The 22,684-nt window shown below is 48.9% G+C and overlaps 2 protein-coding genes across 3 annotated transcripts in view; one reads left to right on the top strand and one right to left on the bottom strand.

The window, feature by feature from the left end:
- Positions 1–1,833: 1,833 nt before the first annotated feature.
- On the bottom strand, positions 1,834–14,846 carry QTRT2 (queuine tRNA-ribosyltransferase accessory subunit 2). 2 transcript variants are annotated; one of them, XM_018574117.1, is made up of 9 exons: positions 14,804–14,846; positions 13,116–13,339; positions 12,871–12,926; positions 10,541–10,617; positions 8,529–8,738; positions 7,756–7,955; positions 6,090–6,280; positions 3,796–3,916; positions 1,834–2,118 (listed from the first exon to the last, which is right to left on the bottom strand). In XM_018574117.1, exons 1-9 carry the CDS (start codon positions 14,816–14,818, stop codon positions 1,887–1,889), a joined length of 1,326 nt encoding a protein of 441 aa, XP_018429619.1. In that variant the 5' UTR covers positions 14,819–14,846; the 3' UTR covers positions 1,834–1,886. The 2 variants fall into 2 exon arrangements, with proteins under 2 accessions (XP_018429619.1, XP_018429620.1); XM_018574118.1 differs by having other exon boundaries at positions 6,129–6,280.
- Positions 14,847–15,087: 241 nt separating this feature from the next.
- The window catches only part of CCDC191 (coiled-coil domain containing 191), a 24,441-nt gene continuing 16,844 nt past the window's right edge, over positions 15,088–22,684 (top strand). Inside the window, exons 1-6 of the mRNA XM_018574116.1 lie at positions 15,088–15,180; positions 16,157–16,195; positions 17,347–17,491; positions 18,562–18,702; positions 20,630–20,811; positions 21,126–21,349. Of these exons, the coding sequence (XP_018429618.1) occupies positions 15,088–15,180; positions 16,157–16,195; positions 17,347–17,491; positions 18,562–18,702; positions 20,630–20,811; positions 21,126–21,349 (824 nt within the window). The remainder of the gene's footprint in view (positions 15,181–16,156; positions 16,196–17,346; positions 17,492–18,561; positions 18,703–20,629; positions 20,812–21,125; positions 21,350–22,684) is intronic.

The raw sequence follows: 22,684 nt of genomic DNA, 5'->3' as shown, positions 1-22,684 counted from the left end.
GGTTAGTGTTGGGGTTTCCGGGAAGGTTAGTGTTGGGGTAACAGAGAAGGCGAGTGTTGGAGTTTCCGGGAAGGATAGTGTTGGGGTTACAGAGAAGGCGAGTGTTGGAGTTTCCGGGAAGGATAGTGTTGGGGTTACAGAGAAGGCGGGTGTTGGAGTTTCCGGGAAGGTTAGTGTTGGGGTTACAGAGAAGGCGGGTGTTGGAGTTTCCGGGAAGGTTAGTGTTGGGGTTATAGAGAAGGCGGGTGTTGGAGCTCCCGGGAAGGATAGTGTTGGGGTTACAGAGAAGGCGAGTGTTGGAGTTTCCGGGAAGGATAGTGTTGGGGTTACAGAGAAGGCGGGTGTTGGAGTTTCCGGGAAGGTTAGTGTTGGGGTTACAGAGAAGGCGGGTGTTGGAGTTTCCGGGAAGGTTAGTGTTGGGGTTATAGAGAAGGCGGGTGTTGGAGCTCCCGGGAAGGATAGTGTTGGGGTTACAGAGAAGGCGAGTGTTGGAGTTTCCGGGAAGGATAGTGTTGGGGTTATAGAGAAGGCGAGTGTTGGAGTTTCCGGGAAGGATAGTGTTGGGGTTACAGAGAAGGCGGGTGTTGGAGTTTCCGGGAAGGTTAGTGTTGGGGTTATAGAGAAGGCGGGTGTTGGAGCTCCCGGGAAGGATAGTGTTGGGGTTACAGAGAAGGCGAGTGTTGGAGTTTCCGGGAAGGATAGTGTTGGGGTTATAGAGAAGGATAGTGTTGGAGTTTCCGGGAAGGTTAGTGTTGGAGTTACCGGGAAGGTTAGTGTTGGGGTTACCTCTTAAAAAGGGAAACTAGACTTTTGATGGGGAGTGAATAATACACATCGTCACCTCCATCTCATGAGATTGCCACTAAAAAGTCTTTACCTAAAGGAAGGGCCAGCCTGATAATAAATCACATGATCATTCACAGTATTCTGATGAGATAAAATCTGCTGGGAGATGCAAGCCAATCACCGGCCAGGAGATTCTTGGGAGTGTTGTCGGGGGCAGTTAAAGAACCCTTCCGCCATTGCCATGGTTGCAAAAAAGCTTTATTTGATTTTTCTGGCTGTTGTAGAAAATCACAGAAGCTTGGAAAAGACATTTTATTAATATCACATTATAAAAACGGCTTGTCTACCATTTATACAATATTAGGATTTGAACGCTAAGTACTTAGGGGGTCCTTTCTCCTTGAATGCTAGGTAGCTGGGGGGGGATCCTTCCTCCTTGAAGGCTAGGTGCTAAGGGGGTCCTTCCTCCTTGAAGGCTAGGTGCTAAGGGGGTCCTTCCTCCTTGAACATATAGGTGGTTGGAGGTCCTTCTTCCTTGAACGCTAGAGTCTTTCTGGCCATTTAAGGGTTGGATCACCAGATGGTGGCCCTTCATATAGTTGCTTCTTAGTTGCACGCAGCGTTCTCCTCCTGTGTCACTCAATAAAAATGTTTCCCTATAGACACCAAAAGGCTTAGGGATTCTGAACCCCCCGGAGCTGGATGAGAGACGTCCTTCCCCTTTGGAGGCAAGGCAAAAACTGAGTCTGGCAATTGCATGGTTGGGCCACTAGATGGTGCCATTCCCCGAGTTGTTTTTACTTGAACTTAGCACCCCCCCTCCTGTGGGTGGCACTATAACCCACCGGTAATGATCAAATGGATCCCGCTGTGTCCCTCAATGACTGGTAGAAAATAAAGTCTTGTTTCCAAGCACTGGGAAGGCGGGAGGTTGGATTGGAGCTTTTCATTTATATGACAGGTTTGCTTTAAGGAATACATGGTGGAGGAAAGAAAAACAAACAAACCACAAGACCCAAACATGATATGCTGATTATTGATTGGCTGCTGTGGGTTACTGGAGTGGAACGCAGACACAGAGGTGCGGATTGGCTGTGGACTCAGGGTGCCCGTCTCTGGATGGCCTCTTTGAGGAGATGAAGTTTGCCGTCTCTCAGAGCCGCCCGCGCAGAGCGGAAGAAGCTGAAATAATGCTGGAAGTTGTGTATGATCAGCAGGATGCCGGCCAGCAGCTCCTTAGAGATCAGGAGGTGGTGGACGTAGGCGCGGCTGTGGTTGCGGCAACAGTAACACGTGCAGCCTGGAAGCAGCGGCCTGAAATCTTCCCGGAACCTGCAAGACAGGAAGTGCTTAGAGGTGCAATAGTCTCAATTCAATGCAACGACCACCTCCAGCCCAACCTCTGGAATCGGCTTAATACAATTTTAAGTGAAAAACATAAAAAAATTGCTACAGAAATACAGACTAAGATGGTGGTCATGTGACCACAAACTTCCAAGGTATATGCCTCTCTCTGTGGGTGGAGACTATCAGCGAGCCTGACGCAATGCCTGGAATGACATACTCAAGGCCCTCGGGTTACAACGCATGTGCGTCGGAGGAAGCGTCTGACCTACACAGTCGCTATGCATGCAAGCTTCCAGGTGCCGACAACACTGGGGGGGATTGAAGATTTTGCAGCTTTCTCTCTATAACCTAGTGGAAGTGTGTTCTGTAGAGATGAGGGAGGGGGGTTTCTGTAGTACACACTTCCTGTCCTACGGTGGCAACACTGCTCCTCCATAGATACAGTAGAGTGAGTAAGCGTTGTCGTGCCAGGAAAGGCAGAGTGTTGCTAGTTACCCCGAAGTTCAGCTTTAACTATGACATTAGAGAAAATACACCTGTGGTGGTGGGCCATCCTCCCTCTGGCACAGAACTGAGCTCACATGGTGATGTCCTGTGCAGAGGTACTGTAAGCTCAGGCTGGCCTGATGATGACCTCCCGGGGGCAGGTCCATGCCCCCCGGGGCTCACAAAAATGTGTTTAAATGACACTGGCCATCATTTAACCCAGAGGAGGACCAGGATCTAGGGCAGGGGGGTAGTCAAACCCCGGCCCCCCAGCTGCTGTGGAACTACATACCCCATTAGCCATTGCAATACCTAATTGTCAATACCTGACAGCCACAGGCATGAACCCCACAGGCAGATTCATGATGGGATTTGTAGTTACACCTCAGCTGGAGGGCCGGAGTTTGCCTACCCCTGATCTAGTGAATGAGTGGAGGACACCGTGAGGCAGAAGGCGAGAATCACCATAAAAGCTGCTCACCATGGAAGGTGTCGGGTAACTGGAAGTTTCGTTTTTTGTGGAAGCCGGAGATGGGCTTTAAGTGGATGAAATTTACTCAGAGCCCGGAAGTTTTGTCAGGAGGCCTTGCCCTTGGAGTCCTGATGTGACATAAGAATCCAGCTACTGACCCTGGCCTAGACAACCCGATCCTCATGGGAGGGGCTATTACCTAAATGAACAGGCTGTATTCCTACTTGCTCTGCACTGGGTATTGCTGGAGGGGCTTCAGACCTTAGGTGACCCTTCCAGAAGCCAACGCTCCAGACAGATTTCTCATGTCCTGCCCAGGCGCATCCCCCTACCAAACAGCACTTGCCATTGATTAAAATACATAATCTGCCTGCAGTGGAGCACCTATAGGAACCATCTTTTCTACTTGCTTTGTTAGAAAATGCCAACCCATATACTGGCCATTGATGTAGCAGACGAGCCTTTTCTTGCACAGCCACATCACAGAAACAAGCGGTGGGGTGCAGCAAGAGGGGTCGGGACCTTTAACTGGACATTTAAACTCTTCCAAGAGCAGCATCTCCCCTATGGAACTGATGAAATGTCACAACACTGGATCCATCTCAGCCTGCGTTGCCTCTCCCATGACAGCTCAAGTCTTCCTTGTGTTGGTAGGAAGACTACACATGGTTGGTTGGGCAGGACTCCTGCCCTGCAATACAGACCTCTTCTCCTTCAGGCAGATCTCATAGGAGGTCATCTGGGATTGGTCCAGCTCTAGCTTATCATTCTCCGTCTGATCTTCCCTGTTCTTCTCTACATCACAGAGCTCGGCTTTGTCTAGAACTAGAAATGAGAATAACATGGTCACACTTGCTGGGGTTTCTGAGGCTAAGAACAGACTCACTGATAAAATACTGGAGGGTAGCAGGGCATGCTGGGAAATAGAGATGGAAAGTCTTAAATAGGAATTTCGGGCTACTGTTACCTTAAAGTAGTATTAAACCCTCAGTGCTAATTACAGTTTTCCAGTAAGGTCCACCAAAGACAGTCACAAGAAAAACAGCCTCAATATACCTCTATTCTATCCTCCACATAGCTGTTAAATGCTTAATACAAATATATTATGTAGCTTTTGCCTTATGACATTTGTGAAAGTTCTAGAGGAATCAGGACCTCCTTCCTTCTGCTGGGGACCCCTCTAGTGATAATAAAGATCTATATAGAGGGATCAGGACCTCCTTCCTCCTGCTGGAGATCCCTCTAGAGATAATAAAGATCTATATAGAGGGATCAGGACCTCCTTCCTCCTGCTGGAGATCCCTCTAGAGATAATAAAGATCTATATAGAGGGATCAGGACCTCCTTCCTCCTGCTGGAGATCCCTCTAGAGATAATAAAGATCTATATAGAGGGATCAGGACCTCCTTCCTCCTGCTGGAGATCCCTCTAGAGATAATAAAGATCTATATAGAGGGATCAGGACCTCCTTCCTCCTGCTGGAGATCCCTCTAGAGATAATAAAGATCTATATAGAGGGATCAGGACCTCCTTCCTCCTGCTGGAGATCCCTCTAGAGATAATAAAGATCTATATAGAGGGATCAGGACCTCCTTCCTCCTGCTGGAGATCCCTCTAGAGATAATAAAGATCTATATAGAGGGATCAGGACCTCCTTCCTCCTGCTGGAGATCCCTCTAGAGATAATAAAGATCTATATAGAGGGATCAGGACCTCCTTCCTCCTGCTGGAGATCCCTCTAGAGATAATAAAGATCTATATAGAGGGATCAGGACCTCCTTCCTCCTGCTGGAGATCCCTCTAGAGATAATAAAGATCTATATAGAGGGATCAGGACCTCCTTCCTCCTGCTGGAGATCCCTCTAGAGATAATAAAGATCTATATAGAGGGATCAGGACCTCCTTCCTCCTGCTGGAGATCCCTCTAGAGATAATAAAGATCTATATAGAGGGATCAGGACCTCCTTCCTCCTGCTGGAGATCCCTCTAGAGATAATAAAGATCTATATAGAGGGATCAGGACCTCCTTCCTCCTGCTGGAGATCCCTCTAGAGATAATAAAGATCTATATAGAGGGATCAGGACCTCCTTCCTCCTGCTGGAGATCCCTCTAGAGATAATAAAGATCTATATAGAGGGATCAGGACCTCCTTCCTCCTGCTGGAGATCCCTCTAGAGATAATAAAGATCTATATAGAGGGATCAGGACCTCCTTCCTCCTGCTGGAGATCCCTCTAGAGATAATAAAGATCTATATAGAGGGATCAGGACCTCCTTCCTCCTGCTGGAGATCCCTCTAGAGATAATAAAGATCTATATAGAGGGATCAGGACCTCCTTCCTCCTGCTGGAGATCCCTCTAGAGATAATAAAGATCTATATAGAGGGATCAGGACCTCCTTCCTCCTGCTGGAGATCCCTCTAGAGATAATAAAGATCTATATAGAGGGATCAGGACCTCCTTCCTCCTGCTGGAGATCCCTCTAGAGATAATAAAGATCTATATAGAGGGATCAGGACCTCCTTCCTCCTGCTGGAGATCCCTCTAGAGATAATAAAGATCTATATAGAGGGATCAGGACCTCCTTCCTCCTGCTGGAGATCCCTCTAGAGATAATAAAGATCTATATAGAGGGATCAGGACCTCCTTCCTCCTGCTGGAGATCCCTCTAGAGATAATAAAGATCTATATAGAGGAATCAGGACCTCCTTCCTGGAGGAGACCGTCAGAGACTGGAGACATGTTAAACAAGACTGCGAGAGGTTACTGTTATTAAAGGCCCCTTTACAAAATATTGCTATCACCTCTGACTGCTGGGGCCTGAGGACTGCACTTCAACCACCAAATGGCCGCATGTGGCTCTAGGGCCACAGGTTGCGCACCGGGGCTTTGATGACTGCAAGGAACTCTGGGGTTATACTAGACAGTTTTATAACACAGAAGACATTACAGGATGATGAGAGACGCCATGATGTGGCAACACTTAGCACACAGATACCATTAAACTCTGGGGTACGGTCAGGACTTGGATGTCCACCTGCAGTCTCTGGGTCCGGCTCGTACTGGTGATCGAAGGACAGGGCGCAGCCTCTCTCAGCCACCTCATAAGGGAAACTGCTGTCAAACAAATCCACGCCGAGCTCAACACAGTTTAGAACCTCGTCTGGCCGCCCAACACCGTGTATGAACCTGCAGGCCGGGAACAGGAGGGGGGGGGGAATCAGGAACCACAGAGGTTAAAATACTTCAGCACGAAGTCTACGCACTAAAAACACCACAACATGCCGTGCAGAGTATAGCAAGAAGATCCACAAATACTGTACAACAGGAAATTATTATTTTTAGAGGATTTGCTTCTATCACCACCGTGGTGTTTAGTGTCACTTGTATTAACAAGCTCGTGACTTACAAATAAGCTCCACACATATATAAAACAACCATTAATACCGTCATCCATTCATTCAAAAATAACTCCACATATGTTAAAATGCGACTAACCTCCAGAATTCTAATTCGGCTGATTTGCTGAAGAGAAGCTCACACAATCAATTATCCAATCGTGAAAAGAAATAGCATTTTTGTACTCACTGTAATACACTTCCTTGACACACAAGTTTTGGGAACAGTCAGTGTGCAGCCCTGGGAACTCAGCACAGGGATGGTGGGAGCTCCTCATAATGGGCGCAGCGGGTGTACAGATCCGGGAACTCGGCACAGGGATGGTGAGAGCGCCTCATAATGGGCACGGCAGGTGTACAGACCCGGGAACTCAGCACAGGGATGGGGGGAGCTCCTCATAATGGGCGCAGCGGGTGTACAGATCCGGGAACTCGGCACAGGGATGGTGAGAGCGCCTCATAATGGGCACGGCAGGTGTACAGACCCGGGAACTCAGCACAGGGATGGGGGGAGCTCCTCATAATGGGCGCAGCGGGTGTACAGATCCGGGAACTCGGCACAGGGATGGTGAGAGCGCCTCATAATGGGCACGGCAGGTGTACAGACCCGGGAACTCAGCACAGGGATGGGGGGAGCTCCTCATAATGGGCGCAGCGGGTGTACAGATCCGGGAACTCGGCACAGGGATGGTGAGAGCGCCTCATAATGGGCACGGCAGGTGTACAGACCCTGGAACTCAGCACAGGGATGGTGGGAATCCCTCATAATGGGCACTGCAGGTGTACAGACCTGGAACTCAGCACAGGGATGGTGGGAGCCCCTCATAATGGGCACAGCGGGTGGACAGACCCGGGAACCCGGCACAGGGATGGTGAGAGGGCCTCATAATGGGCACAGCGGGTGGACAGACCCGGGAACTCGGCACAGGGGTTGTGGGAGGCCCTCATAATGGGCACATCAGGTGTACAGACCCGGGAACCCGGCACAGGGATGGTGAGAGGGCCTCATAATGGGCACAGCAGGTGTACAGACCCGGGAACTCAGCACAGGTATACAGACCTGGGAATTCAATGTGGGGATGATAAAAGTCCCCTATAATGGGCACAGGTGGCATGCAGAACCAGTGCAGTGAGCTCACTAACAGAGTCTGCGAGAGATAGGAGAGACTGTCAGGGGGTTTAACTCTCCAGCATCCACCAAACACTGAAATGGGAAGTCCATTTAATAAGTAAAATATGTAACAGAGAAGATAAGAAGGAAGGTACCTTGGCTTCTCCTCTGGCAGCTCTGCCGTTACAGACGAGATGAGGTTCAGTTTTGTTTCCTGGGTCATCGCGGTCCCCTGGAATGCATCCAATAAGAATCCTCCCACAGGCCTCTTTGCTGTCTCGCGTGCCGACCTCAGCCTCTCGTCCAGGAGGTCGCCTCCTTCAATGGCCCCGATCACAACCTTATCCTTCAGTACCTGAGGCCAGAAATGTCCAACATTGCAGATCAGATGGACTCTGTTTATTAAAGGAGATGTCTGTTCGGCACAATTTATAACTAACATAACATGTATGATGTGGAAGCGGTGTGTACCCCCAGAGGGGAGCGAGTATGAAGCAACCCAGATACACTACTAGATGCAAGTGGGGACTCTTAAATCTTGGTATATCTTAAGATCCCACCTAAGGATCCTTCATAAAAAATCCTTTATTAATAGATGTGTAAAAGCAGCAGAAACATGTTGATGCGTTTCAGCCAAAAAGGCCTTAATCATAGTCCATGGCTCATAGCCTTAAGGCTATAGCCTCATAAATTAAGGCCTTTTTGGCTTGAACGCGTCAAAGACTTTTTTTTATGAATGATTTTCATGCAATATCTTAAGATATCATATGGAGGGTGAACAGGAACCCCTATCCACCAATGGTGATCCATTTGCCATTATTGGTTAGAGGAGGCAGAGCATTTTGCTTTGTGCGTTTTTGCTGCTGGGTATAAACCATTTTCATTACACAAAATACAATGTACAGATCCCTCCCAAAGCCGCACTCACATCGTTCTTTGCCAGTAGCTGAAGACATTCATCCAAAAAGCTCAGGGAGCGGTCAACCGACTTCTTTGCCCTCTTCCTGGAGCAGCCGCTGGGCATCACCTCACCATCGGCCAGACACTGGAACCAGTCCACCTTCAGAGCGCTCTGGATGGACATGAACTTCTGAGGGGTCAGCTCGATCCGCCCTCCAGAACCCCACACTGACACTGTCTGTGGAGGAGAAAACGCCTGCTCAGTAGTTCCCAAAACCCTATGCAAGTCAGTAATAGGACACATAATACTTACCAGTCCTGGATTTGTAGTTCTTTGGCCCCCTCCCCCAGTGTGCCCACTAGGGTCAGGTAAGAGAAGTTTAGTTCACTCCAAACAGAGCCTACAGGAGGGGTCCCCCTGCCCCCCATGTGACAGGACTCGGGACTTACGATTGGCTGCTGACACCCAGCAGTTGCACAGATAAAGGGAAGGTAAAGAGCCGCATGCTCTCCACATCTGGAAGTACCAGGTATGTCCCTTCGCCAGTAGGGGGAGAGAACAGGGGGCAAGAATGGTATCGGCTGACTATAATTAAAACAGAAGAACAAAGTGACTCCAGATTACAAAGTTCAGAGTCTCCAGTAATAAGATGCAGAACAATAGACACTAGAAAAAAACCTAAACCTGACTCAACAAACCTAAATAGAAATATATTTATTTTATTGCTACATTTTCTCCTTGAAGTTGATGTGTTGGAAGCAGAAGAAAATGGACAAGTGTGAGGATTTGAGGGACTTTCGCAAGGACCAAATTGTGAAGTCTAGACGACTGGGTCAGAACATCCCCAAAACTGCAGCTCTTGTGGGATGTTCCCGGTCTGCAATGGTCAGGACCGACCAAAAGTGGTCCAAGGAAGGAAAACAAGTGAACTGGTGACAGGCCATGAGCAGCCAAGGCTCATTGATGTATGAGGGGAGCGAAGGTTGGCCCGTGTAGTCCGATCCAATAAAAGAGCTACTGGAGCTCATATTGCTGAATAACTGAATGTTGGTTCTGATAGAAAGGTGTCTGAACACACAGAGCATCGCAGTTTGTTACGTACAGGGTTGTGTAGCCGCAGACTGGTCAGGGTGCCCATGCTGACCCGTATCCACCACCAAAAGCGCCTACAATGGGCACAAGAGCATGAGAACTGGACCACGGAGCAATGGAAGAAGGTGGCCTGGTCTGATGGATCACATTTTCTTTTACATCATGTGGACAGCCGGGTGCGTGTGTGTCACTAACCTGGGGAAGAGATGGGACCAGGGTGCACTATGGGAAGAAGACACGCTGGCGGAGGCAGTGTGATGTTTTGGGCAATGTTCTGCTGGGAAACCTCGGGTCCTGCCATTCATGTGGATGTCACTCTGACACATCCCACCGACCTAAACATTGTTACTGACCAAGTACCCCCCTACACGGTATTCTCTGACGGCAGTGGCCTCTTTCAGCAGGATAATGCGCCCTGCCACACTGCAAAAATGGTTCAAGAATGGTTTGAGGAACATAACAAGGAGTTTGAGGGGTACTTGGCCTACAAATTCTCCAGATCTCAATCCAATCGATCATCTGTGGGATGTGCAGGAAAAACAAGTCCGATCCATGGAGGCCGATCACCTCACAACTTACAGGACTTAAAGGATCTGCTACTGACGGCTTGGTGCCAGATACCACAGCACACCTTCAGAGGTCTAGTGGAGTTCATGCCTGGACGGGTCAGGAGAAGGGGGACCTACTCAATATTAGGCGGGGCTTCATAATGTTATGGCTGGTCACTGTATATATTTATCCTGTTTATTCTACAGGTTCACTTTAAGGCAACAGATCACATATAACCCAATATTAGGTGGACGGTACGCTCATGTTACATCAGCGCGGTTTGATGAAACATAAGACGTATTATCCGAGGGAACATAAGAGCTTTATTGATGAAAACGTTAAATGAAATTTGGGTTGACGTCACATTTTATCTAAGGATGCTGCGCAGAGAACTTTACCTTGTTGGTGTTGTATCCGTTGGGGCTGGGGGTGACGGGGTCACTGACAGAACAATACAAGACTGCGTCTGACAGACCTGCACAAAACAAAACACAAAGCGAGGCTGTTAACAGGGTCACTTCCTGTCCTGGACTTCCTGTAGTCACCACTTTCCGACCACACTAATCAGAGAAGAAGCGATAAACAACCCCACGCAGGACGAGGAGCTGCCACTATGACTACAAAGCACACCGCTGTACCGCCACCCATTACCAGAACCGAGAAGAAGATCTTCGTGTTCTGGGGAAGTGAAATCAATATGAACAAAGTGTCCTATTTTCTGACTTCTTTATAGAAGAAAACAAGATTTATTTTGTACTTTTAACTATAAAAAGACGCATCCGATTCATTCATAGCTTTATTATTAATAAATCACACAACTACTCACTGGAAAAAAATTAAACCATTTACCAATTTACCAAAGCAAACTAAAAGCAGTATGTACTGTAAGAGCAGCTATGGTAGGGGTAGGCAACTTCTACACTCCTGTTCACTGTGCTGAAACTACAAATCTCATTATGCTGCTGTGAGCCATGTTAGTTAGTCTTGCAATGCCCCATTGGAATTGTGGTTCCACAACAGCTGGAGTCCTCCCAGTTGTGACTTATTGTTATGGTTTGAGATTACAGCCGATCTGATCAATGGAAACTGGTGACACCACCGAGAATGCAGCCTATTCATTCACTAGAGACCGGTGACACCACTGAGAATGCAGCCTATCCATTCACTAGAGACCGGTGACATCATTGAGAATGCAGCCTATCCATTCACTAGAGACCGGTGACATTACTGAGAATGCAGCCTATCCCTTCACTAGAGAATGGTGACATCACTTAGAAGGCAGCCTATCTAATCACTAGAGACCGGTGACATCACTGAGAATGCAGCCTATCCATTAACTAGAGACCGGTGACATCACTGAGAATGCAGCCTATCCTACCAGTGACATCACAGGAACTGCATCCTATCACTAGAGACTGGTGACATCACTTAGAATGCAGCCTATCCATTCACTAGAGACCAGTGACATCGCTAAGAATGCAGCCTATCCATCCACTATAGACCGGTGACATCACTGAGAATGAAGCCTATCCATTCACTAGAGACTGGTGACATCACTGAGAATGCAGCCTATCCATTCACTAGAGACTGGTGACATCACTGAGAACACACATATTTGTAGTGATGTAATATATGGCGGGTGTATAAATATATAAAATACCCAAATATATATATTTATGTGCGTTGTGAAAATCGAGGCAACCTCAATTCTTTCCAGAGAGTAGCGTTTAATTGGATCGAAGTAAAAAATGAACAGGAACAGTCCAACAGAGTAATACAGAGCAAAATATCTAGACCTCAGATGCCAAAGGTTCCATGATGACCCACTTCTAACTACCCAGCATATATCTCCAATCTATATATCCACCTCTGTGCCTCCCTTCATGACTCTGATCTCTTTCTAGCCACTGTCAGCTCTGAATTCATATACAGTTTAGTGCCATTCACTAAAGGTGCCCATACACTGCACGATTCTCGTACGAGAATCGCGCGAAATCCCGCGATTGTACGAGAATCGTGCAGTGTATGGAAGGCGTGCAAGAATCGTACAGTAGAAACGGTCGCACGTCTTCCGTCGAATCAGCAGGCTAGAAAACCCGCCGGGAATCGTACGATACTCGGCGAGTTAGTGGCCTGCTGGTTCGACAACTGCCGAACAGGCCGGTGTGCGCACGCACACACAGCCCGTTTGCAGTCATCGTAAGCCCGCCCCTCATTGCAGTCATCGTAAGCCCGCCCCTCATTGCAGTCATCGTAAGCCCGCCCCTCAGGGGGGCGGGCTTGTGATGATCGCAAGTACGATCTGCCTGTCCAAGATGGGCGGTCGTACGTTTTTTAAAGTACTTTACAACCCTCGCAAGACAAAAGTCTTGCGAGGGTTGTAAAGTGCATGGGCACCTTAACACTGAAAGGATTTCCGATTGGCTGGTCTAATGACCCCTTTGATGTTAGTTAACTAAACAGGTTTTGACAACATTCCCTACAGCTGTTCCTTTGTGTACAATCAACAAAACAGTACGGTCACCTGGTCAATAAAAGTACACAATAAAAACCTAGTTAGCATAGGTGTGTTAAATAACATTAGCCAAAAGAATGTCCTGCAATACATGAGCATACACGCTAAATATACCCCTAAAATATCTACTTCAATCATAATTTACAAGAATATTGGTTTTCTCAGTGACAGTTCCAGTAACACAAGCAGTAAAATCTTCTCCTGTGTACTTACCAGCAAACTTCCCAATTCCTTCTTTATACTCCTCTAGCACCTCCTGATGTTCAGCCCTGCAAACAAAACCATCACAAGCAGACTTTATTTCCCCCCATAGTTTCGGCAGTCAGATAAGGAGCTAAAAGTGTCATTAAAGAAAGCGTTTCCTGTTCTGTTGTCAGGAATGGGGGGAAAACATCCAATGGGGACACCAGCTCCGGAGACAATTGTCTAAGAGAGGACTCATGAAAAGTTGTACTTACAGTGAGGAGAGTGTGACATGAGTGACAGGGGGGACTCCTTCGATGGTCTGCAGTGTATCGTGGGTGAGATGCGGTGGAGATGCCGTCTTCGTGTACAGGAGACATCCAGGAACCTCCAGGGACTTCTCCCCGCTCTGTCCTAGGCTTGTGATGACTCCAAGGCGAGCTCTTCCCGTCACTTTACTGATTGTCAGCTTCATCATGGCAACTAAACCCGTCAGATGCAGGAAGAACAGAGAGGAAGAAATGAATAGACACAAAAGGAAGTCCATATTCACAGAGCTGAGTGACATTGTGATAGTTTGACTGACAATAACTCGGTTAGGGAACACTGAACCCAAATGAATTGTAGATGTTTTTTTGATACAGATAGAGCTTTCATCTGATTGTAATTAATAACCATTGTTATTTTTTAATTAGGAAAAAGTTTCACTTACGTTCTGCTATGAAGCATATCACATAAAAATGCCAGAACAGTACAAGCACCCCGAAATGATTCAGTTTTTTTTCTTTGAAAAGTAGACACCCCAAGGTGATCTGATTCTTTGGTCGCTACTTTTTGGAAAGGAATTGCAGCGGCTTTTAGGTGGTTAGGGAGCGCTTAGCCTTGAAAAGTCGCCAAACGGAGCCAAGTAGTAGCAATTAAAATCCTCCCTCCCCCAATCATTGGTGGTCATTGGCACTTTAAACCCCGCACCTTGAATCTGCTGTTGCTGATTCCTTCCTTCCCGTAATTCTCCTTCCCCCCTTGCTCAAATACGTACCTGTCTCCTCAACCATAGTATAACAATGTGTCCCGCTGCACTCCTTGCAGCATCTCAGACCAAATCACAATGGTGGTGCTTGTAGTGATAATCACGGATGGCGCCGTGTTCATCAATTGGTAGAAAGTGAGGGATCACCAGCACTCAGAAGATGACGTTCAAATCATAATGTCCATTTATTCAGCTAAATCGTCACATATAGCCAACGTTTCTGGACCACACAGGGTCCCTTCAACGGGGCAATAAAGGTCACATATGTGCCGATTTATCTGAATAAATGGACTTTGTGATTTGAACGTCATCTCCTGAGTGCTGGTGATCCTCACTTTCTGCCTCCTAAACCAGGGGTCTCTGGTGTGTGGCCCTGCACAGCCTTTCCAGTGAAGGTATCCCTGCCAGGTCTTCCCTCTTACTACGTATGTGCGGCCCTAATCATTCCAATAAGTCAGCCGTACTCAGGGGCCCATCAGAATACAGCTCTCTCCATAGGAAGGAATGGGAAAGGAAAACCTGGCATGGACGTTTTCACTGGAATGCCTCTGCTGCATAGCAAAAATTCAAAGAAACAGACTAAGGACTGTAATCTAGTGTGGAAGGGGTGGGGGCTAATTAAAGGACAATTCTGCCATAGGTACAGTTGTCCTTTAACAGGACCTGTCTGCATGTTTTGAATGGGAAAAGTGACATGTTCCTTAACAGAACCACTTCCAGTACGGAATCAGTAAACATATAAGAGGATCCCAGAGAGAAAACACTGGACAGAACAGAACACATCTGGAGAGGTCTCTGCTTTGCTTTGTGTACTGTATAAATCCCCCTCCTGAATATCCAGTGAAGTATCTAGATTCCCCTGCCATGGTGCAGAGTGCTTAGTGACGGACACACTGACAGAGGTGACACTTTTCATTCCTGAATTACACTCACCTGTAACATGTGCATGTGTCCCGGAAGTCGCTCACTTTCTCCATCAGCGGCCTTCTCCAATCCGCTTCAGCCACGTCATCATCCACCGCCCGCTGTCAGCAGTCACAAGTTGTCCAGACTCTGTTACCTTAGATACCGCAAGACGCTTCCGTTGCGCTGCACGGCACGCCGGGATTTGTAGTCCGGCCAACATTGTTAGCGGTGGAGGAATTCTCCGAGTAGGACTACCAATCCCAGCATCCTTGACGGCCCCAAACCCAGCAGGGAGCTGAGCTGTGAGCACAATGTTGCCAGGAGCCGGGGATATGAGGGCAGGTGCTGGTGGGGCCCGGCCAGGGCTATACCGCTGGAAGAGGCAGAGGACGGGAGGCAGCAAGGTGAGACCCGGGGAGTGGGTGCCAGCATAGCCGGGGGCCTGTGAGAGAGGAGAGAAGGGGTATTGTGCTATACTACTGAGGTGACATACAAGCAGGTTAGTGAGTATGGCGGGGGGGACAAAGGACAGGGGTGATAACACGCAGGCAAAGGTAACAGGCACAACACATGGACGATGGTGACAACCCACAGGCAAAGGATGGCAACACATGGACGTTAGTGACAACACATGGGCAGTGTTGACAATATGCAGGCAATGGTGACAACCCACAGGCAGGGGATGGCAACACATGGGCTATGGTAACAACACATAGACAGTGGAGGCAATGGTGACAACACACGGGTAATAGTGACAGCATGCAGGCAATGGTGACAACACAAGCGCAGTGGAGGCAATGCGTGGGCAATGGTGACAACACAAGGGCAGTGGAGGCAATGCGTCTGTGTAATGTGAGTTGAAACAGCCGCTTATAGTCTCCATTGGAAGCCTATATGACAGGATAACAAAACAGAAGCATAAATGGGAGACAGGGACAGAGCGTTGTCACTAGTGGTGGGCTCGGGCATGTGCGCAGCTCCCGCCAATCACAGGCACTGAGACATTATCCCGGTCCGCAGCAGCAGAGATGGAGATATGTCTCAGTGCCTGTGATTGGCGCTGTCAGCTTCCTGGCGGGCTCGGCATGTGGACCTGCGAACACGCCCGAGCCCATCACTAGTTGTCACCCATAACAGGAAGTTCCTGAACAAAGACTATCATGGTAGGATCACCAGGGATTTAAATGGATTGGAAACAACTTACATCCATCGTATATGAGATTTCATGGGTTTCCCTTCATGTTATCGGGGCCTAGCGAGGGGTCAGATTCAGGCCAATAAAGGTCTCATTGAAACTCTTGTACAGGAATGTTGTCATGAGGTGATTCTCCGGCTCACTTCCTGTCCCGGCTCACTTCCTGTCCCGTCTCTTGTTCACAGCCGGCGTTTGACAGCGACAATGTGGAGCACTGGATCAAGGTAGGTGACAACGTTCCCCGTTATTGTGTGTTACTTAGAGTGTCACAAAATGGAAAAGTGCTACACAAGGTTCCCCAATAAAGAGGGGGTGTCACACTCGCCTGCCGTGCTCCCCCCTCTGCCGAACTTCATTCTCTTTAGGAGCTGCCGTTCCTTAAAAACCTCCACTCATTTCCGGGTTTCCCCGCCAGGTGCCTTGCTACTTCCAGCCACAGAGCTCGGCTGTCTTGAAAACATTGGAGGAGATTTATTAAAGGGTAATTGAGGCTTCGGGAAGCAGCGGCCTCTCTGCAGAGGTCTGACAGCTCTCCCAGAACTGATAGCTCTGCAATCAGTGTTCAGATCTCTTGAAAACATTGGAGGACATTTATTAAAGGCCAATTGAGTCCTTGGGAGGCTGTGGTCCCTCTGCAGAGGTCTGACAGCCCTCCCACCAATGAGTTTGTCACAGGTCGGCTAGAACTATGAGGGGAGTGAAAAGCCCCTCCCCCTCATAGTTCTCCTTTAAAGTTCTGCAATCAGTGTTCAGATCTCTTATAAACATTGGAGGACATTTATTAAAGCACAACTGAGGCACTTGGAAGCTGTGGTCTCTCTGCAGAGGTCTGACAGCCCTTCCCCCATGAGTGTTCGGAGATCTTGAAAATGTCGGATGACATTTATTAAAGGCCTTTGGAAGCAGTGGTCTCTTCAGAGGTCCAACAGCCTCCCTTTAGTCAGACCTATAGCCACCAATCAGTGTTCAGATCTCTTATAAACATTGGAGGACATTTATTGAAGCACAAATACGGCCTTGAGAAGCAGTGGTCTCTCTGCAGAGGTAGGTCTGCAATCAGTGTTCAGATCAAATAGAGCCCGTCCTCCCCGACCGTGAGTGCTTATTTGGTGATGAACTTTGACCACTGTCACAGAACTCAGGAACACGCTAGGAACACATGCAGGTAGATTAATTTCCATACAAAAAAAAAAATCCAGCACCAACTTTATACGTTCTGATAAGAACAAGCGACGGACAATAACAATGAGACAGATGGCGCCACCTTGTGGATATCTGGCCACATTGCAGTAATGATGGTGAATCACAAGCAGAACTTTCCCCGTCGGTGAATCCTCAGTTCTAACTCTTGCCGCCTGACTTTTGGTATCCGCAGAGAGTGGAGCAGGCCTCGGAATTCGCCGTTTCTGAAGCGTTCTCCAATAAAAAGCCGGCTCGGGGCGCACAGAGAGCCCCACGTCCCACACTGGATCTGGAATCCCCCGACCAGCTCCACGACCACGACGACGCTTACACCGAAGGTAAAACCCGAGGCGGGTGACGGGGCTGCCGGGGAAGAAACAAGAAGTACAATGTTGTGTTTTTTATGTTGGCTGTACACAGGTCAGATCATTGCTGCTCAGTTGGATTAAGTGTTGGAGAACATTTATTAAAGCACAACAGAGGCCTCTGGAAGCAGTGGTCTCTCTGCAGAGGTCTCACAGAACCACCCCTCCCTGGGACTGCTGCTGGGTGTGATGTCAGCAGCCTCAGAGCTGTCACTGACGTGACTCTCTATAGCAGGGGAAATAGAAAGTCTGTGATAAAACTACAATCCCCAGCATGCATCTGCCTCTGGAAGTCATGTATGTGGCTTGCAATGCCTCATGGGACTTGTAGTTGCACCGTAGCTGGATGGCCAAGGTTGCCTTACCCCTGCTCTATAGTATTCCCTTGGCAGTGATATAAAAGATTATGTAGGTATGGGGCGGGTTGAGGAGCCAGGTCAGCGCAGACAGTAGTTAGACACTCCCAGATAAGGGAAGGGCTATGACCTGGGAGCGGGAGGTGCTAAGTAATTGACTCTTCCTGCGGAAGTCAGATTTTCTAGCAAGTTCAGAGGCACATCCTCAAGTGAATAAAAAGTCATTTGTGGATTATACGTAAGCGTTTAAAATACTCGATGCTTCTGTGCCTGGGCTCTTTAACCCCTTTGCTGCCAACCATGTATTCCGTACGTCACCTGACCTTGCTTCCCAGGCTCCGCATGGCGGGCGTCTGCGGGCAGCAAAGCAGGGAGAGAGCAGCGAACATCCTCTCGGCGATCTCCTCCCGGCTGAATGGAGCTGATTGCATCACTTCCGGCTCCTCAGCTGTCTGAGGAAGCTATTCAAGCGCCAGACAGTACTATGCAGTGTGGCACAGCTGTGTAAATCTGAGAACTAGATGGACAAAGACAAATCATGTGGCCGGCAAAGCAGCCCCCCTTATATCCATATCATGTATGTAGTTAGTTCTCTGCCAGGAGTTGAGCTTTACAGTCTCTGAGTTGCTTTGACAGTGTCATGTGTATAGAGTGATGACTCCACATTCTCTCCCCCCCACCCCCCAGCCCAGGAGCTGCTGAGCGAGTGGCTGAGCAATAAGCTGAGGCTGGAACTGGCCAGTGAAGAGGATGAAGAGCCGGATAACACCGCCGCAGAGCCCCCAAAACTGCCCCCTCCGGAGTTCATCAAGTACAACAAGTTTGAAGGTAAGATTGCGGGGAGCTTCTCTGGCTGTACAGGGCGCCAGCTCGCAGTTTCCTGTAGAGGGCGCCAGCTCACAGTTTCCTGTAGAGGGCGCCAGCCCACAGTTTCCTGTAGAGGGCGCCAGCTCGCAGTTTCCTGTAGAGGGCGCCAGCTTGCAGTTTCCTGTAGAGGGCGCCAGCTTGCAGTCTCCTGTAGAGGGCGCCAGCTTGCAGTTTCCTGTTGAGGGCGCCAGCTTGCAGTTTCCTGTTGAGGGCGCCAGCTTGCAGTTTCCTGTTGAGGGCGCCGGCTTGCAGTTTCCTGTTGAGGGCGCCGGCTTGCAGTTTCCTGTTGAGGGCGCCAGCTTGCAGTTTCCTGTAGAGGGCGCCAGCTTGCAGTTTCCTGTAGAGGGCGCCAGCTTGCAGTTTCCTCTAGTGGGCGCCAGCTTGCAGTTTCCTCTAGTGGGCGCCAGCTTGCAGTTTCCTCTAGTGGGCGCCAGCTTGCAGTTTCCTGTAGAGGGCGCCAGCTTGCAGTTTCCTGTAGAGGGCGCCAGCTTGCAGTTTCCTGTAGAAGGCACCAGCTTGCAGTTTCCTGTAGAGGGCGCCAGCTTGCAGCTTCCTGTAGAGGGCGCCAGCTTGCAGTTTCCTGTAGAAGGCACCAGCTTGCAGTTTCCTGTAGAAGGCACCAGCTTGCAGTTTCCTGTAGCGGGTGCTAGCTTGCAGTTTCCTCTAGTGGGCGCCACCTTGCAGTTTCCTGTAGAAGGCACCAGCTTGCAGTTTCCTGTAGAGGGCGCCAGCTTGCAGTTTCCTGTAGCGGGTGCTAGCTTGCAGTTTCCTCTAGTGGGCGCCAGCTTGCAGTTTCCTGTAGAGGGCGCCAGCTTGCAGTTTCCTGTAGCGGGCAGATGCAGATCACACCCAAGAGGTGATCAGCCGCAGTATTCGTCTTCTCTGGTTATATTGAAGGCCCATGTGGGTCAGACCTGGCCTGGCTGCAGGGCATACCAAAAGCTGGGGCCCGTCAATGGTGAAAGTCTTTCATTTCGGCCCCATGCTCCTCTATAGAGCGGGATATATAACTGACCCGCGGGGGGGGGGGCACAGCCTACTTGCTGAACGGTATTCTTCTTCTGCACTGGGCCATCAACTGATTACTATCTATAGAAGGTCCAGACTTCTGTGTTACTGTCCAGGCAGCATCTCTGCCTACAGGCCCGGGCACACTGCGGGCTTGTGGGTGGCAGCTTCTCCTGGCATTTGCCGATTGCTATCCAGGGCAGTGTGTTCCAGAACTGCCTCCTGAACTTCTAAGTAAGGTTTGGCCTGCAAGGAGTTAATAAGGAGCTGCATCAAAACGCGTCTAATCAAACACTGAACCACATGCGTTATTAACCGGTGGACCTTGGGCGTGCCAGGTACGTCCTGGTCTTTTTCCTCCCCCATGGCTTCAGAGCTGTCGGAAACCTGGAGGACCAGCTGCCATGTTTACAGCTTGTCCTGGTCTGTGTTGTGGGAGCTAAACAACATCTCCTGTGATAAAACAGCCAGCAAACACTGTTAACCCGTTATGGACTTTGGGCATATCAGATACGTCCTGGTCTTCCTCCTCTGCCGTGGCTCTAGAGCTGTTAGCTGTCATTTTCCCAGCTTGCCCTGGTCTGTGTTGTGGGAGCTCTAACAATGTCTCCTGTAATAAAACAGTCACCAAATACTGTTAACCCGTTATGAACCTTAGCCATAACAGATATGTCCTGGTCTTCCTCCTTGGCTATACACCCCTAGCTCACGCCGCATCATGGCATGCATTTTGTGACCCATTCATAAAATGCAAGCTGCAATATAGAAACCGCAGTGTCCTCTGTGTTTTAATGTAGCAGAAAGATCTCCCTGATGGAAGGTGAAACCAATGACATGACAGGACCGCTCAGTGTGTCACTCCTTCCTTGTCTACCTGCAGATCTCTATCAGTATCTGGAGCACGAGACCGAGGACACCAACACCCAGGACTTCCTGCAGAAGCTTCTCCAGAAAGAAGTGGTGGATTCTGGGATACTCAAGAACCTCCGGAGCGAGGAGGGGGAGAAGAGGAAGGCCAAGCAGAGGGACCCGCGGGTCACCATGGAAGTGAGGCACCAGCAGGTGGGGATGCTGAAACACAACACAAGGGGATTACAGGGCCTGGGGGGTCATACAGGGTATTAACCCCTTAATGCTGCTGCTGTACCCCTATATGTTGCAGCACAGCACTGGGCCTTATGCCGGGCTGCCATGTGTATGTGTTCATATGGCCGGCGTGTTGCTGTGTGACAGCCAATTACAGTGATCACATAACCGGGAAGCCAATAGAACATCTCTAAATTGACTAGCTGACCATTTTGCAGACCGTAAAACTGCTGACGGCGCCGTTTGCCGTTTCACCGACTTGCTGTTAAGGTGTCACATGATCTGCGCAGGTGAAGGAGAACCGAGCGCAGCGGCAAAAGGCGCTGGAGAAGCAGAAGCAGGAGAGGGCGATGAAGAAGGCGGCTTTGGCTCAGGCCCAGCTGCTGGTCCAAGAGGAGAGCAAACAGAAAGCCTTGAAGACCAAGAAGGAGGAGGAGGAGATCCAGAGAGAGATGGTGAAGCTGCGCAAAGAGATGAACGAACGCAGAAGAGTCATGGAGGAGGCGAGGAAACTGTAAGAGAGCTTCTGACCACCATAATGGCATTGGCATCCTTAAAGTGACATTAAACCCTCAGATTTTTTAACAGAAACCAATACTGTAATGTGCGCCTTACTGTAATCCATGGTAGTTTCCCTTCTCTTTGCTGCTCTTCCTTTTAAATCTCTTCTCATGCTGGGCAGAACTTCTGTTTTGCAGCAGACTGCCTTGTCTCTGGAATGGCTACATGGGGGTTGATTTACTAACCTTATAAACACGCCACGAACATGTATACACTCTGTAGTGTGTTCCCTCCCAGCATGATCTATGGGGGGAATCTAAACACCTTGGTAGTGTGTACACACCCAGCAGGTGTGTTGTGCAAAGCCCTGCATGAATTTGCAAGGTGATGTTGTGTAAATTAGCTCTACGTTGTGTTGCTTGCGTTGATGAATGCAGGAATGTAAATGCACGAGCTAACCATTTTTGTCTAAACTGTGAAGCAGCATTTTATATGCATCATGTGCATGATTTTTCCATATATGGCATTAGTGGAAATATGCTTTTAGAGACTTTTTGGTTGATAAATACGTTTTGCTGTGTGAAAATCACACGCACCTGGTGCGTGCGTGTGTTTTAGGTTAGTAAATCACACCCATGGTGTCTGTGTGTAGGTTTGTAACCTGAGCCAGCACTACAGGAAGAGGCACTCAGCTGCAAAGGGAAGTTCTCCCCCAGCATGAGAAGACATGAGGATTTAAAAGGAAGAGCAGCAAAGAGAAGGGAAACAACCATGGATTACAGTAAGGCGCGCATTACAGTATTGGTTTATGTAAAAAATCTGAGGGTTTAATGTCACTTCAAGGATTGCAGTGACAAATGGGGAATGCACAGCGCAAGGCACAGGAAAACAAAATTGCAGAATGGTAGGAAGAAGCTTTTATGGCAGAAGAGACTAACGCAGTCCCTATTGCCCTTTAAATGTCTACCAATCAGCATGTGTTAAATATTACTTCCACTTTAAGTTATACTTTGTGAATTAAGTCATGTAACACATATAAAGTAACATCTCATTGGAGATCAGCCAGGGGGTGGGGGGTTGATGATGGGATGCGGCCACAGTGTCCCAGGTTACTGAGAGCTCTTAGCAACCCGTGACGCTCTTTGTGGTGCGGCTTTCCACTCACTGATGTCACCGGTTGCCAGGAGCTGTGGGGGGATGCTCTAGCTTGCGTCCTGCCTAGCTCCTTGCAACCAGTGACATCAGTCAGCTGGGCAGAACGCCGACAGAGCTGCTGACGGCGCAGTCTGGCGTCTGCCACCATTGAAAAAAACAGCCCCCCCCCCCCATGGTCCAGGGCAAATTCCCC

This window comes from Nanorana parkeri, unplaced genomic scaffold (assembly GCF_000935625.1).
Source record: "Nanorana parkeri isolate BGI_ZX_2015 unplaced genomic scaffold, ASM93562v1 scaffold2745, whole genome shotgun sequence".
In the NCBI taxonomy this organism is placed as follows: Eukaryota; Metazoa; Chordata; class Amphibia; order Anura; family Dicroglossidae; genus Nanorana; species Nanorana parkeri.
The sequence above is the reverse complement of the archived record's forward strand: the minus strand, read 5'-3'. Positions and strand labels throughout refer to the sequence as shown.